Genomic DNA, 18,075 nt, shown 5'->3' on the forward strand with positions numbered 1-18,075 from the left:
ATAACATTTAAAATAGCCGTTTATTGGCCAATAATGATGCAGCAACCGATATATCTAGTGATTAGTTGTCGGCTCTTTAAAAACTTTCTTCTTCATTCCAATTGATATTTTTGTCACCATTTAACATATTTCTCCTTTGAAAATTAATATGGAAAATTGATGGATTTGGATACCGATAATTGTTTATAGTTTATTTCAATTGTTAATTGATAATTGTTTATAACCAGTAAGCGATATAAAGGCAAAGTAATGCAAATCTTGATATTATTTTGTTTCTGATCTTGACTATATGAGTGGAAGTAAAGCCATTATTTATCGGCTTTTAAAATATCAGGCTGATAAATTCCTTATAAGGATGAAAACAGTAAGATGTTAAAAAGCCATTTATCGGCTAAAACTGATGCATTAACCAATATATATCAAGCATTCCCAGTGATTGTTTCTCAGTTCTTCTTCATTCCAGTTGACATTTTCTGTCACTATTTAACATATATCTGCCTTAAAAACCGATATAAAACTTTTGGCCGATACCGATAATTATTTATATTTTGAAGCCAATAACCAATATAATAAATAAATAATAAATAAATAAAAATCATAAATAAAAATCTTTTTTTTTCTGAACCTGAGTATAGGAGTGGAAATAATAAAAGCATTATTTATCGAACTAATAATAAATATATCGGGCCGATATGAAATAAAAGCGGAGGCAGGGTTTCCTTTTAGGTGACAGCTGTGTTCATGTTGTCAAGACGGAGACTTTTAAAGATGCAGGAGAGACTAGTGGTCACTGTTTCAAGTTATCCAGAGCTGTATGACTTCAAAAATCATGAATATCACAATATTATTAAATATTACAATTATAACAACAGCAATGCTCGCGCACAATAAGCAGCTGATTCAGTTGTTGCCTAGCGATGTAAAAAGCGCAGCGCACTTCTTTTTTTCTTGTCAACAAAACAAGTGGAAGTGTGGAAGTGTGATAGACCTCCTAACAATCCTTCAAAGTTTTGTTTTGGGCTTTATGAGTATGCTTATGCTAAGACTTTTTTTTTTTGCAACAAAAAAATGGTTATTAGCGCTAACTTTAAGGCTGCTTGTTCAGCATGGCGCGAGGACAAAGACAGTGTTACTAAAGGACTGCTGGTTGACCTTGTCTGTGTATGTGTTTGACCATCTGTGTGCGCAGCGGCAGAAGCCCCAGCTGGGCGGCTCTTTACTTGGTAGACAACATTCATTAGAGGAGGAGTTTGTTCGAGCCAAGGCTGCTGTAGAGGTGAGTCCCGACAACACACACACACATGAAAAATCACTGCTATTTATTCTCTCCAAAACTTTGGAAAGAAAAGTCCAGACAAATCTTCATACCTCAGTGCTTATTCACAAAGTATCTGGGGCCAGCTGGGAATTGCAGTTTCTTGCCTTCCGTAAGGTCAGCCTCACCCTGTAAGTTAAGACTGCATAATTGGAGTATTTTTAGCCGAAGAGTGCAGCATCAACACAACTGACATCTCAAAAGAGGCTGCGTTGTGATGATGTCAGCTCTTACTTCTCTGCTCTTCCTTCCAGAGATGCTTATTGGGCGGTAACATTCATAAAACAACCCTTTAAAAGTGATGTGCTCAGGAACGAGGGCTGTAAAAAGACAGTCCAGAGTCACTGTAGATATATTTAACAGTGACACTGTGATCAATATTGCAATGCAAAACGTATAAAGTTTCCATGCTACACTTGCAATTTTCTCTTCGCCAGCTGAGCACTAAACTGGGGATCATTTTCTATCGTTTTGCCACAAAACACATTCAGCGACTACAGTTGATTAAGTCCTTGAATTATTAGCCCCCCAGTATATTTTCCCCAATTTCTGTTTAATGGAAAGGATACCTTTTAAACACATTTCTAAACATCAAGCTGCGGTCACACTGGGCTTTTCCTCCCATAGACTTCCATTCATACGCACGCGAATGCGTCAGACCGGAAACGCAGGGTCATGCCTTAAGTTTCGCAGTTCGCTGCGGTGCAAAGTTCAAGCTTGGTGAACTCTGACCTGCGAAATCGCATCACTTGACTGCGTGAGACCAATCGAGAATCAAAACAGGACCTTTCTAGACAGAAATTTAAAACATAGAGCAATCACTCGCTTTCTTAATGTCTAATCATCTTGTTTAATCCCGCCCCTTTTCGCAGCACCGCACGACATTTCGCACAGGCAAAGCCTAGTGTGACCATAGCTTTATAGTTTTAATAACTCATTTCTAATAACTGATTTATTTTATCTTTGCCATGATGACAGTAAATAATATTTGACTAGATATTTTTCAAGATACTAGTATTCAGCTTAATGTGACATTTAAAGGCGTAACTAGGTTAATTAAATTAGCTAAGTGAGAGATTTCAGCAGCTGTCTGGGCTTTCCCTGCCTTTCTTCATGTGTTCAATACTTCTTCTCTGTGTCATTTCATTTGATTAAACATAACTTCAGTTGTTTTTCACCTTTTATTGGGATAGGATAGTGGAGGACAGACAGGAAAGAATTGGGAGAAGAGAAAGGGGAAGGGTCAGCATAGGACCTCAAGCTGGGAATCGAACTTGGGTCGCCGTGAGCACCATGGTGCTTTATATCGGCACACTTAACCACTAGGCTATTGATGCCGACACATAACTTTATTTGTAAACTAATTAGATGTGTTTCCTTTGCATATATGGATGTCTTTGGTTGTTACCAACATCTGGTGAAATTTTCAAGTCAACGGCACCTTTAGAAATATGTTTTCTGAGATAAATGGTGACGTGTTCAATGCTTATTTCCACTGTATACCCTGTTCATATTAAATCGAAGCAAAGCAAAGATTCAACTCTTTTAATCAAGACAGTTTTTAAAGCCAGTGCACAGGTTGTCTGCGCTGTAGGGTGATTATTAGACTACAGATGAATGACTCTCGAGATCCCTCGCGGCGCTGCATCTGGATGGCGCCTCTTCGTCATGATGACAGAACTGCTTGAAAGGCAATCTAGGAAAAAAGATTCATTCAATATTCTATCGCTGATAACAGAGACATTTATCGATCCGATTTATTCCAGAACAGTATATCAAATGCAAAACATGAGTGCGTACATGACCGTTTGTTGCACGTGTGCAGAATTTTCGGTGATTAATTGGCTCATTCTGCGAATACCTTCATCACAGATGCAGCACTCTCTCTTCATTCCCCCTTAATGCGAGCGCTCAGTTGAAGCCTAAGCAATTGTTTGTGCGTTGCGAGATTAATTTGAGCTGCCAACGAAAATAAAAGAGCAAGTTATTCTAGTCAGCGGGCTTTAGGAACTGGGTTGTTCAAACTGTACCAATAAGGGAGCCAAATCTGGCAAACAATAACGCACCTACAGTACAGAAGAGTGAAAGTCTCATTGTGTTAACTGAGTTCAAAGTTTACTTGTATCGAATTTGCTGACCATGTTAAATAAGCGAGGGCTCTGCGAGGGTATTGCTGGTCAGCATTATGGGATGCTGATTGGTGGTTTGCTGATCTGTATTGGATGCCTCCCAACATCAGGTACTGTGTTTTGCATGTTGAGACCACCTTAGGATGATGTTCTGCTGATAGACCAACATATGTTATCTTTTAGATGCTGGTATGATGCCAGCAAAACCACAACATGTCATGGACGGTGGTTTAAAAGATGTTTTAAAAATGTTTGTCATACTTTAATGGATGAAGTTTGGTTAAAGTCACCATTGTGCTGATCAGTGTTCTTGTCCCTTGACTTGGCTAAATTAATTCTCTTTCAGCAGTTGTTGAAAGTGCATGACATAACTATTGTCTACAGTGTCTGATGATTTGCAATGACACTTTTTACGAAGTACACTTTGCAATCAGGGAACTCACTTTACCAGCACTAACAAGTATTAACCAGTCTCAATGGATGCTGGATTTTTCAGCAGGGATGTGGAAGGATTGAGTGAAGACAGCTGATTGGGTCATTTACTGTTTTCTGCATCCATGCAAGCCAAATGAATGTAATTCTTGTTATTGTAATACAACATGATACAGACAGTCAAGTAATAGAGGAAACACATCTCAGGCTACTCAACTGTTGTTACCGTTTTCTTCAGCTTTCTATTCATCATAGAATAAAGAGTATCAACACCTCACGGTTTCCACTAAAAGCGTAAACGCTGATTATACTGAAGAGATCTGTTGTTAGTATCAAATCACCATACAGGAAAAAATCACAAAATCAGTCAGTAAGTGTCAGTTTTTGGAGATTTATGCATCACTCAAATACTGTATGAGGGCCATTCTTCAACTACGGCCACTTTCAGCCTTGTAAAGTTGAGTAAAAAAAAACGTAACATAGCCTCATAAGTAAAATGAGGTTTAAAAATCGTTTAAGAAATCTTTAATGGCACAATATTAAGTGGATTGTTGATCTGGATGTCATGTATGAATTTAGTATTTTAAGGTTTTTATTGATCTTGTTGTTATGTGTTAATGTAGTTTTGTGTTGTTTGATGGACCCCAAGGAAGAATAGCCACTACCTTGGTCGTGGCTAATGGGGATCCTGATAAATAAATAAATAAAATAAGTTTAAGCAATTTGTCTAGTTTTAAGATCTGTAAGAGGACAAACTTAGATAAGAAGAGAAATATTTTTCATATTTTCATATTTATTTTGTGTTGTCACTTGTCACTTTATGTACACTGGAAGCTTCTGTAGCCAAAACAAATTCCTTGTGTGTGTGAAGCACACTTGGCAATAAAACTGATTCTGAAACATTTTACTATGCTGAACAACTGAACAAATGTCAATTCCACCACATCCCAATATACAGCTTTTATTTTAAAATGAAATAAATGATGGCAGTCAAACATTGTCTAAGATCATTTTTGTATCTAGTTTAATCAATCTTTTCTCAATATATGCAATAATTATACATTTGTCAATGAAATAAATTAGTTGTATGGTGAATTGTACACCTGTCACACTCTAAAAAGTAATATTAATTTGGTTGAGAGCTTATTAGAAAATAAATAAACTGAATTTGTGTATTAAAAAGAGCATGAACTTATGCAATGTGAATACACTTTCAATGTGTGATGAGAACTTTTTAAATGTGTGTGGTGATGGAAATGACATTTCTACAGTTTATTGTGAAAAAATTAAAAATAGCTTCACCGATTAGCTTTAATGTCTAATCATCTTGTTTAATCCCGCCCCTTTTCGCAGCACCGCACGACAGAATTTTGCACAGGCAAAGCCTAGTGTGACCGTAGCTTTATAGTTTTAATAGCTCATTTCTAATAACTGATTTCTTTTATCTTTGCCATGATGACAGTAAATAATATTTGACTAGATATTTTTCAAGATACTAGTATTCAGCTTAAAGTGACATTTAAAGGCTTAACTAGGTTAATTAAATGAACTAAGTGAGAGATTTCAGCTGCTGTCTGGGCTTTCCCTGCCTTTCTACACCTCCCTTTCTTCATGTGTTCAATACTTCTTCTCTGTGTCATTTCATTTGATTAAACATAACTTCAGTTGTTTTTCACCTTTTATTGGGATAGGATAGTGGAGGACAGACAGGAAAGAATTGGGAGAAGAGAGAGGGGAAGGGTCAGCATAGGACCTCAAGCTGGGAATCGAACTTGGGTCGCCGTGAGCACCATGGTGCTTTATATCGGCACACTTAACCACTAGGCTATTGATGCCGACACATAACTTAATTTGTAAACTAATTAGATGTGTTTCCTTTGCATATATGGATGTCTTTGGTTGTTACCAACCTCTGGTGAAATTTTCAAGTCAACGGCACCTTTAGAAATATGTTTTCTGAGATAAATGGTGACGTGTGGTGGAAATGACATTTCTACAGTTTATTGTGAAAAAATTAAAATAGCTTCACCGATTAGCTTTAATTTGATACTAGCTTTTCATGTATACAACACACTCTTATTTACCTTAATTTGGTTTGGTTTTTAAAAACGTCTTTGAAGGTACAGCATGTCTGGAAATGACGTAGAATAAATGTATTTCCTGATCAAGCAATATTTACCTTGATTTTTTTACCTCGATTTACCGTAAAGTGTTGTTGATAAATTTTAATTCTCTCCATCTTGAAGATGTTCTAAGATGGCACTATTCAGTTTCATAAAAACCACCTAAATAATCTTTCACACAAACTTTTTAAAGCAACATTAGTGTTGTGGTGGAAATCACACTGATACTGTGAGATACTATATTTTGTATAAAAAATTATATTGATAATAGTCTCACATTAATGACTATAAAATATTTCAATTATTTCACTAGTGCTTCATTAAGATTCATTAATAGATACCAGATAAATAATCTTTTAAAATTATTTTCATTGTTGAAGTTTAAAACTCTGAGTGTGCGACAAGGTGAAAACAGAGATTTTGACACCTAAAGGGAGGTTGAATAATATGAAAATAATATAATAGAAAGGTAGTGATTTTTTTAAAGTAGGATTTATTGTTAGTTTGACAAAGAAAAGGATTTGAACAAAATTATATATATTTTTGGATATACAGTATGATCAAAGGACATATAAGTGCCCGTAGTTGAAGAATTATCCATAAATAAGATGTACATCGGTGATTAATACTGTTGCAGTATTTAGATGTAATGTAATGTGTTTTATTTATTGCCATGTCAGCAACCAAAGCTATTTTGATGGCAAGAACATTTCAATAATAAATAAACAATTAAGAACAACAAACAAATGAATACACAAGTTAAATAAGATTTTTAGCGTTAATACATCATAAGAATTCAAAAAAATTTCTGTCACTTTGCTAAAAATGTCCTTTAGAGAGTTCATTTCATAAAAAAGTCTTCTGGAAGCATTAAAAGCAGGATTAAAATGGTGCAATATTTGGAAGAGATACTAATATATGGAGCTCTTTTTGAGTATTTTGAAATATTCACACTAGGAAATTGACTAAATACATTCATGGACAATGATGTTTACTTAACATTCAAAAAAAATCAATCATTTTGACTCATATAATGTATTGTTGGCAATTGGCCAAAATATACCAATACAAAACAAGACTCCAGGATGACATAGCGAGGGATCTTGTGTCATTACCGACTGGACTAATGGCTGCTGAGAATTCTGCTTTGCCATTACACGTGTACATCCATGAATCTAAAAAGAGTCATTTATTTTAATACCTTCCTCTAGGGGTTTGTTGCAGTCAATGATGGACCTTTAATGGAATCTGCCAGACTGATCGCACCCGATATGACACACACACACACACACTCAAAAAAGCTCTATACACATGCATACATTGTGCATTGTTTCTGCTGACCTCTCTCCGATTGGAAAGAAACTAGATGCTGTATGAAAACTGAGAGGTAATAAATGCAATTCATGCAGATGATATTCTGGCGAATCCATAAAGATAAATAAGACATGCTGACCTTTTGCCCTTGCTGCTTCAAATAGGACTGCAGCTACTTAAAGCCAAGGTGCGAATTATACATTGACGATCCAGGGGGTCAAGTTTTATGGTTATGTTCGGTAATATGCCTCAGTAAACCAACGTTATGCACTCACCGGCCACTTTATTAGGTACACCTGTCCAACTGCTCGTTAACGCAAATTTTTAATCGGCCAATCACATGGCAGCAACTCATGCATTTAGGCATGTAGCAACTCATGCATTTAGGCATGTAGACATGGTCAAGACGATCTGCTGCAGTTCAAATTGAGCATCAGAATGGGGAAGAAAGGTGACTTTAAATGTGGCATGGTTGTTGGTGCCAGACGGGCTGATCTGAGTATTTCAGAAACTGCTGATTTACTGGGACTTTCACGCACAACCAGCTCTAGGGTTTACAGAGATTGGACTGAACAAGAGAAAATATCCAGTGAGTGGCAGATCTGTGAGCGCAAATGCCAGGTTGATGCCAGAGGTCAGAGGAGAATGGCCAGACTGGTTCGAGCTGAGTATTGTTGCTGACCATCTCCATCCCTTTATGACCACAGTGTACCCATCTTCTGATGGCTACTTCCAGCAGTATAACGCGCCATGTCATAAAGCTCGAATCATCTCAGACTTTTTCTTGAACATGACAATGAGTTCACTGTACTCAAATAGCCTCCACAGTCACCAGATCTCAATCCAATAGAGCACCTTTGGGATGTGGTGGAACAGGAGATTCGCATCATGGATGTGCAGCCGACAAATCTGCAGCAACTATGTGATGCTGTCATGTCAATATGGAGCAAAATCTCTGAGGGAATATTTCCAGTACCTTGTTGGGGTCCAACCCGGTACTAGTAAGGCGTACCTAATAAAGTGGCCGGTAAGTGTATATTTAATTCAATTACATCTAATTTATTAATCAAACTTTTGTTTTCTGTGCTTTGAGGGATATTGAGTGGTTCTCAATGACATTTGTGATATTAAATAAACGCTGACAGGTTTGCATTCCTGCACCTATTAATATGTGTATAATAAAATACAAACTATGCATCCAGTTTTGCAGACACCTACAGTACAAACACCTATTTTACAAGTAACATGTTTCGTGAACACTTACACTGTCTGTTGGTGATCAGTGTTTCTCAACCACGTTCCTGGAGGACCACCAGCTCAGTGTTGAGTCCCAAATGGCACACTATGCGCTATCCACTTATGCACTCATGCACTTACACACTCAACAACGTAGTAAATGTATGTAGTGTCGTCCCAAATGGAGCACTAATGTTCTTTTACTAAGTGGAAATCCAAACCGTTTCCCTGATGACGTTTGACGGTTGCGCTAGAATCACTCTTGTCTGAGAATTTTGCTTTCAAAATCCAAAACAAATAAAGTAATCCAACATGTCCGCCCGATAGCTCCACCCCCTCCGCTACGTGAGCAAAACTGCGGTCGTTGAGTGCATGAAGTATCCAACAGTGCACACATCATTTTACCGGTTAAACAAGTGCAGCATCTGGGTAATTAAAGTGCACTTATTAAGAGTTTTCAGTGTGAATGCACCACTTGCATTATTTATACTACAAAATGGCGTAGAATAGTGCATAAGTATGCGATTTGGGACGCACCTCATGTCTCCTTAACCAAACTCACCTGATTCAGATCACCAGCTCATAAGCAGAGACTGAAAGACCTGTAATAAGTGTGACAGACAAATGGAAGTATGGAAGTTAAACAGTCTTTCATGGTCATCCATTAAAAGGTGCAGGAATGCAAACCTGTCAACGTTTATTTAATATCGTAAATGCCATTGAGAACCACTTAATATGCCTCAAAACACTGAAAAAGGGTTTCGTTCAACAAAAAAAAGATTTTGATTAATAAATTAGATGCAATTTAATTAAATTTACACTCACCGGCCACTTTATTAGGTACACCTTACTAGTACTGGGTTGGACCCCCTTTTGGTATGAACCATTATAGGGTGTCAAATGTATATTTACGTTATGTATTGTTTTAATTAGTAATATTATTTAAGATACAATATCATTTTCTTTTCGGTTTAGTCCCTTTTATTAATCTGGGGACACCACGGCGGAATGAATCGCCAACTTATCCAGCATATGTTGTATGCAGCGGATGCCCTTCCAGCCACAACCCATCACTGGGAAAAGGATACAGATCGGAGAAAACTATTTCTTAATTATTAAAGGGCAGACCCTCTGATACATCTTGCTTTCATGTTCTTCAGGGGGGGATCAAGCGCTAATTACGGAGTTCAGATCCCCCCAAACCCCCCTGTAATTCGCACAAGAAATAATGTCTATTATTTTTAGGTTGTCTTTATAAAACTGCGGCGTGATTGTGAAGCTGAAAATCACGGAGCAGTTCAAACGCTATGTCTGGTATTTCCAGCTAGGTTGTTAAAGCAGAATTTTATAGATGCCAAAAGCATCTCTGTCTGTAATGGCCTACAGGGTGCCAGTTTGTTTGATATATCAAATGCTAGATGTGTCCTAAAGGGCCGTGTGATGTCTTCCGCAGTCAGACACGGAGTTCTGGGATAAAATGCAAGCCGAGTGGGAGGAACTGGCACGGAGGAACTGGCTGGAGGATGCTGACAGCGAAGGCCTGGTGCCGCTCAACTTTTCTCCTACTGAGAAGGTATTTGCAACCAATCAGAACGCTCTGTTTTATGGTGACGGCCCCCCCTAGAGGTCTGCAGCAACCTTACAAGTATTTTTACAGTATTTCGATCCTTAATATATTAGTTAAATTAATAAGTATCAAACTTTGATCAGCATCAACTGTTCTGTGGACAATCGAAAAACAAATATTGCTAATAATATTCACCTTAAAGTAGTTTTTAAACAATTAAAAACTGCTTCTATTCTAGCCGAAATAAAACAAGACTTTCTCCAGAAGAAAAAATATTACAGGAAATACTGTGAAAAATTCCTTGCGCTGTCAAACATCATTCGGGAAATGTTTAAAAAAGACAACAATAATAATAATTGTGACTTCAACTGTATATACATTATGGCAGACCAGACAGGAACTACCCTAAAAAGTCTTCCGACAACACACAGGGAGCTTTGAACAGGGCTCTCTGTGTTTCTGTGATGATAGAAGTGATACAGAGCTAGATTATCTCTTCAATGGTTACAGACTCCAGATGTCAGATAATGCTCTCTTTCATCTAAAATTCTTTCTTATGCTCCATCGTCGTGTTCTTCCAAACAGACCAAGAACGTTCATTTCTGTAGAGCTTCATTATTTATAGCCTCAAGCTACTGATATGTAACACTGAAGCATTTCTACATGGTTGAAGGGGTGTTGTTATTCAGTTGTGCTATAGGTCGTTCTAGGTTGTTACTAGATAGCATCTTACAGGGGGCCAAGTCTCTATGATATATCTGTGGGTACAAATCCACAAAAATTGTATATTAGGATATATATTATAAGGTATATTATTGGATGTATTATTAGTATTACAAGTAGAGAATAAAAACTTGGGCTTGGTGCTGGGGATTATGACAAGGCAGTTAAGTTCCTTGATTATTATGCCAGAATGAGAGAATAGTTCCTAGATATATCAGACTAGAAAATAGCAACTTTTAATTTTGTACAGCAACTATAGAAAACTCAAGCTTTAATTAGCAAATTCTTTCGTCATTTTTGAGCAAGATGCTAACGGTCTAATCTGATTCAATGATTTATGCTAAGCTAAGCTAAAAGTGCTCTTGCCAATAAAAACGCTAACTGTTTTTATTAGGCCTTATACAGGTTGTGGATCTTTAAGATCCCATGACCAGTTTCTTTTTTCTGTCCCTCGGTCTCGCTGCAAATCAAACGGTGATCGAGCTTTCTGTGTAGCGGCCCCAAGGTTCTGGAACAGTCTCCCTCTAAACATCCGGATTTCTCCTTCATTGGATTCTATTAAATCGGACTTAGACTTATTTTTACTCTCTTGACTTTGAGTGACGCATGCATGTTATTTTTATTTTATACATATATATTTAGTTTTTATTTTTATTTTCTTGTTTATTTTATTGTAAAGCACTTTGGTTCAACTACGGTTGTGTAAAATTGTGCTCTTTAAATAAAGTTAGCCTTGCCTAACTCCTACCAGACTCTGAGATGGAACAAAACTGTTAACTGTTTAACTCTAGGGGGGTTGTAAAATGAGCCTGTTTATATACAGTGTAAGTGTTCCTTTAAAGATGAGTCAATTGCCCTTGCTTGAATCATTTCCGACATTTGCAATCAACTCTATTCTCAATTATTCAGAACTGAGGAATCAATTTCTTTCAATCTTTTTTTTTCTTTTAAACTGCAGCAAAGTTTTGTGATTATTACACCAGAATGAGAATATTCCAAGACATATCGGCCTAGAAAATAGCAACTTTATATTTTATGTCAGTCTTAGTACATTATGTATCTATCTACACAAGGGTCAAGCTTGAATTGGAAAATTCTTTGGTCATTTTCGAGCAAGATGCTAACGGTCTAATCCGATTTAATGATTTATGCTAAGCTAATCTAAAAGTGCTCCTTCTAGACTCTAGGGGGGTTGTAAAATGAGCCTGTTTATATAAAAAGTGAAGTGTTCCTATAAAGATGAGTCAATTCTCCTAGAATGAATCATTTCCAGCATTTGCAATCGACTCTATTGTCGATGATTCAGAATTGAGGAATCAATTTAGTTTTGTCATGGACTCCCAGCCCTATGAAGTGGTTTATTAGCGCATTCATTTGCAGGACTCTTAACATTTAAAACAAACTTTTTTTTGATATTGCAGCAGAGTTCCATGATTTTTACACCAGCATTATCGGCCTAGAAAATGGCAACGTCGGTCTTAATACACAATTTAACTACAGAAGAGTCAAGCTTTAAATTGGAAAATTCTTTGGTCATTTTTGAGCAAGATGCTAACGGTCTAATCCGATTCAATGATTTATGCTAAGCTAAGCTTAAAGTGCTCCTGCCAATAAAAATGCTAACAGTTTAACTCTAGGGGAGTTGTAAAATGAGACTGTTTATATAAAAAATGTGGATTTTTCTTTTTAAGAGGAGTCAGTTCCTCTTGACTGATTCATTTCCAACATTTTTAATCGACTCAATGATTCTCAATGATTCAGAATCATACCTGTCAACATTGGGATGTGAAAATAACCCAAAAAAAGCATCAAATAAATTAGCAAACAGTTTAGCCTAATACAATTAATAGCTATTATAAAGAAATTGAATCAAGTTATCAAATCTCATTAACCTCTTCTTCACTGCATAATTAAAACATTTTGATTAAAGAGCAGCGAATCTCATTTCGATTTTTCATTTGATTACATTAAATAAAATGAATTAAAAAACATTAAAAAGCATCTGATTGCTTTGCAAACTTATGCCAAAAAATGAAGACAAAAATTGTTGTGTTTAAAAAGCCCACAAAGATTGACAAAGTTTTGTAATGGACTCCCAGCCCTATAATGTTGTTCAATAGTGCATTCATTAGCAGGACTGTAGCATTCAAAACAATCTAATAAATCTCTTTGGGAGAGTTTTAGTAAAACCAAATCAAGAAATGTGCCTTTTGGTTGTCTTTCAAGCACTCTTAGTTTACTGTTTAGTGTCCCGGACAGTTGAGCATATGGCTTAGCGGTGGATTATTTTGAAGTGTGAGATCCTGTGCCCTTCTCTTCTCCCCACGTCTCTGATTAGCCCGACTGCACCATTCACTGCAATATTAAAGACCTCAGCGTGATCCAATTATCAACACTCCTCTGTCTCTCCAGATTTATGAAAGGCTCACGCTTCCTGCTCTCAAGTATTCTATTCAAATATTTTCTTGCGATTTTGTTGTTGTTGTTTTCAGGGTTACTTCTTCCATGCCAATAACCCGTACAAAGACTTCAGCAATGCCTTTGAACAGGGGCAGCAGAAGTGCAGGGATGGGGATCTGAACAGTGCTGTTTTACTGCTGGAGGCCGCTATCTTACAAGACCCTCAGGACTCAGAGGTAAACAACTCCATATAGAATTCTGGACAGCCTGCTTATTGAGATCTTTAGCTGACTTACACATTAGCTGTGTTTTCCAATCCTTAAAGGGACAGTTCAGGCGAACATCAATCAACAGCTCAGGCATTTTAAAGGGATAGCTCACCCAAAAATGAACATTTGCTCACTGTTTGCTCACCCTCAAGTGGCTATGAATCTGTCGAACACAAGATGTTTATGTTAAAGTTGCAAGATGAAGAGAAGATATTTAGAAGAATGCTGAAAACCTGTAACCATTGACTTCCATAATTATTCCTACAATGGAAGTCAACGGTTACAGGTTTCCAGGGACAGTTCGGACAAACATCAATCAACAGCTTAAAGGGATAGTTCACCCAAAAATTAACAATTTCTTGTGGTTATGAATCTGTTTGAGTTTCTTAATTAGGTTGAACACAAAACAAGTTGTTTTGAAGAACTCTGAAAACCTGTAACCATTAACTTCAGTTGTACTGTAGGAAAAACCACTACTGTGAAAGTCAATGGTTAAAGGCTTCCAGCATTCTTCTAAATATCTTCTTTTGTGTTCAACAGAAGAAATAAAATCAAGCAGGTTTTGGAACAAGTGAAGGGTCAGTAAATGATGACAGAATTTTTAATTTTGGGTGAACTGTCCCTTTAAGTGGCACTGAAACATGAGTTATGGTTCAGTCCAGTACTCCGCTGTCATCATTGTTGAGTAAAATTACAGTATTTAAATGAATTCTCTGCTGTAAAAGTGAGGGGTTGCTTTAAATTTGTAGGTGTTTTCAGACAGCCCGTTTATTGAACATTTATCAGTTTTTAGCTGACTTACACATTAGCTGCATTTCAAATCCTTAAAGGGACAGTTCACGCAAACATCAATCAACAGCTGACATTTTAAAGAGAGAGTTCACCCAAAAATGAACATGTACTCACTGTTTGCTCACCCTCAAAGGGGTTATGAATCTGTTTGAGAGTCTTTATTATGTTACACACAAAAGAAGATGTTTTGAAGAATTCCGAAAACCTGTAACCATTGACTTCCATTGTAGGAATAATTACGGAAGCCAATGGTTAGAGGTTTTCAGCTTTCTTCTAAATATCTTCTTTTGTGTTCAACAGAAAAAAGAAACTCAAGCAGTTTTTGGAACAAGTGAAGAGTCAATCAATGATAACAGAATTTTCATTTTTGGGTGAACTGTCCTTTTAAGTGGGACCCAAAACCTGAGTTATGATTCAGTCCAGTACTCCAGTCATCATTAAGTGAAATTACAGTATTTAAATTAATTCTCTGCTGTAAAAGTAAGGGGTTATTTTAAATTTGTAGGTATTTTCAGACAGCCCGTTTATTGAACATTGATGAGTTTTTAGCTGACTTACACATTAGCTGCATTTCAAATCCTTAAAGGGACAGTTCACGCAAACATCAATCAACAGCTGACATTTTAAAAAGAGAGTTCACCCAAAAATGAACATTTACTCACCGTTTGCCCACCCTCAAGTGGTTATGAATCTGTTTGAGTTTCTTTACTATGTTGAACACAAAATAAGATATTTTGAAGAAAGCTGAAAACCTGTAACCATTGAATTCCATAATCATTCCTACAATAGAAGTCAACGGTTACAGGTTTCCAGGGACAGTTCACAAAAACATCAATGAACATCATTTTAAGGGGATAGTTCACCCAAAAATGAACATTTACTGGTGGTTATGAATCTGTTTGAGATTCTTTATTATGTTACACACAAAAGAAGATGTTTTGAAGAATTCCGAAAACCTGTAACCATTGACTTCCATTGTAGGAATAATTATGGAAGCCAATGGTTACAGGTTTCCAGCGTTCTTCTAAATATCTTCTTTTGTGTTCAGCAGAAGAAATAAAATCAAGCAGGTTTTGGAACAAGTGAAGGGTCAATAAATGATGACAGAATTTTCATTTTTGGGTGAACTGTCCCTTTAAGTGGGACCAAAACCTGAATCAGTTCAGTACTCCAGTCATCATTAAGTGAAAGTACAGTATTTAAATTAATTCTCTGCTGTAAAAGTAAGGGGTTATTTTAAATTTGTAGGTATTTTCAGACAGCCCGTTTATTGAACATTGATGAGTTTTTAGCTGACTTACACATTAGCTGCATTTCAAAACCTTAAAGGGACAGTTCACGCAAACATCAATCAACAGCTGACATTTCAAAGAGAGAGTTCACCCAAAAATGAACATTTACTTACTGTTTGCTCACCCTCAAGTGGTTATGAATCTGTTTGAGTTTCTTTACTATGTTGAACACAAAATAAGATATTTTGAAGAAAGCTGAAAACCTTAAACCATTGACTACAATGGAAGTCAACGGTTACAGGTTTCCAGGGACAGTTCACAAAAACATCAAAGAACCGCATTTTAAGGGGATAGTTCACCCAAAAACGAACATTTACTGGTGGTTATGAATCTGTTTGAGGATGTTCTGAAGAACTCTGTAACCATTGACTTCCATTTTTAGCAAAAACGACTACTATGGAAGTTAATGGTTACAGGTTTAATACAGTTGAATACAGTTGGACTCCCTAGAAAACCATAAAGCACTGTTTATTTATTTATTTTTGCATGTGATTTATTATAATTCATGCAGATGCACTGCATGGAGAACAACTGGATCATCCCAGTCGATCTAAATGAATGAAATCTTTTCAAACAGCGTTATTCAAATCATCTGGCGAAATTAGATTCATTTTGCAATATATATCGCTGCAAAACAAAATATTGCAATGTCACATTTTTTCAGTTTATTAGTGTTCCATTTGGGACAACACTAAACTCATACACTACATGGTTTAAGTGCATAGTGTATAACATAGCATAGTGTGCCATTTGGGATGCGACTATTGACTTGGAGGTCCACAGGAGTTAATGGAAGTCAATGAGTCCCAGCAACCAGCATTCTTCAATATAGCTTTTACTGTGTTCAGCAGATTAAATAATCTCAAACCAGTTTTTTAAAGAGAAGGGTGAGTAAACGATGACAGAATTGTCATTTTTGGGTAAACTATCACTTTAAAGGGCCCATAGTTTACCTTTTTTTTATGATTTAATATTAATATTATGGTTCTTCTGAGTGTGCCAGTTTAGGTTCAGTTTAAAACACAATTCAGATTTTTTTATTATGATGTGTTAAAAAGTTTCATGTTGGGGGCGTGTCCACAGTTCGCTGATTTATGGGTGTGTTGCTTCACATGTAAATTAGTTTCGGCTTCCCGCCAACGTAAGAAGGGGGCGGGGCCATGAGCTCACCCGCTCTGTGTTTGCAACAGAGTCTGACAGGCAGACTGCGAGAACGAGCTGGAGTGAGAGGTTTAGCATTCAGTCGTACATGTACGACTCTGACACAGACCAAGCAGAGAGTACACAGACCCAGCCGTCGACTTGAGTGTACCCTGATAGAAACCGATGTTTAGAATTTTAAAACGCATGCTAGTTAAGATCACAGGGAGCTTCTGGGATCATGAGAAATGCAAACGGCTAAAGTTTAAGGTAGACTCAATGAGAAGTACACATGTTTGCAAACCTACCTAAAGATACAACCAATAATTCTGATTAGAGCGATAATGTGGAGAATATTGATCTTGTGTTGAGCCCAATGAGCCTTGCATCTAAAAATAGAGCTAGGGTGTTCCTTTAGTGATATCGCTTCGACTCACGCTGAAAATGGCGGACGTGAATCAACAAACTGAGGATATGATGACGCGCCTGTCAATCAATATTGGTGGGCGGGGGGACCGCTCTCCTACATAAAGTTGCGGTCGGTTTGAAAACCGCTCCAATTGGTCCACCGTTTTTTATGTTGTTAAATTGAAATAAAAGCACTGGGTGTGCTTATATCACCCCAATATGACAGTCTATACACCATACATGCACATATGTCTGTCCAAACAGCTTGAAAAGCAGATTTTTTACAATAGGTGCCCTTTAAGAGATCTGTCTGAGAATGCTGCAGAGCGCAACCAACATCAAGGCAACTCACTAGTACTCAAACCACATCTATTACATCCGTGTTTCATCACCTCCATCACGCTGAAACAGATTAGTAATGTTTTTACTGCCCAAAGCAAATGTTCGTCTGCCAGTGCAAGTCCACGTTCTTTTGCCTTGTGTTATTTATTCCTCTTCTCATTATTGCCCAGTCAGCACTATTGTAGAACATGTAATGAAATTCTCCATGCTTTATGAGGCGATGCTGGCATAAACCTCTATGAACGTGATCCTGTTTAACCCAATCAAAACCACATTAAAGTCTCCTGTCACTTTCCCCTCAGAATGATTAAACGCACCGGCCGAGCACATAAAGAGAGAGAGAACAACAATACGTTTTAGAAAGCTGGCAGCTCCAGTAATTGAACACTGTTTTTACAGCGCCCTCCCAGCTATTTATGCTCCAGCCTTTTTATTTCTGCTTTGCCCTAATAATTTTGTGACATTTGTTTCAAACTAGCTTTTTTTTCCCCTTCTCTACAAAGGCTTGGCAGGTTTTGGGCACCACACAAGCGGAGAATGAGAATGAGCAGGCGGCCATTGTTTGTCTTCAGAGGTGAGTGGGTATTAATGAG

The 18,075-nt window shown here is 37.1% G+C and overlaps 1 protein-coding gene across 2 annotated transcripts in view; it reads left to right on the top strand.

Moving 5' to 3' along the window:
• The window catches only part of pex5lb (peroxisomal biogenesis factor 5-like b), an 89,818-nt gene that overhangs the window by 60,377 nt on the left and 11,366 nt on the right, over positions 1-18,075 (top strand). Inside the window, exons 6-9 of one of the 2 annotated variants that reach the window (XM_056471466.1) lie at positions 1,190-1,276; positions 10,003-10,122; positions 13,332-13,475; positions 17,986-18,056. In XM_056471466.1, the coding sequence (XP_056327441.1) occupies positions 1,190-1,276; positions 10,003-10,122; positions 13,332-13,475; positions 17,986-18,056 (422 nt within the window). The remainder of the gene's footprint in view (positions 1-1,189; positions 1,277-10,002; positions 10,123-13,331; positions 13,476-17,985; positions 18,057-18,075) is intronic. The other variant, XM_056471473.1, reaches the window with a different exon arrangement.

Source organism: Danio aesculapii, chromosome 2, assembly GCF_903798145.1.
Source record: "Danio aesculapii chromosome 2, fDanAes4.1, whole genome shotgun sequence".
In the NCBI taxonomy this organism is placed as follows: Eukaryota; Metazoa; Chordata; class Actinopteri; order Cypriniformes; family Danionidae; genus Danio; species Danio aesculapii.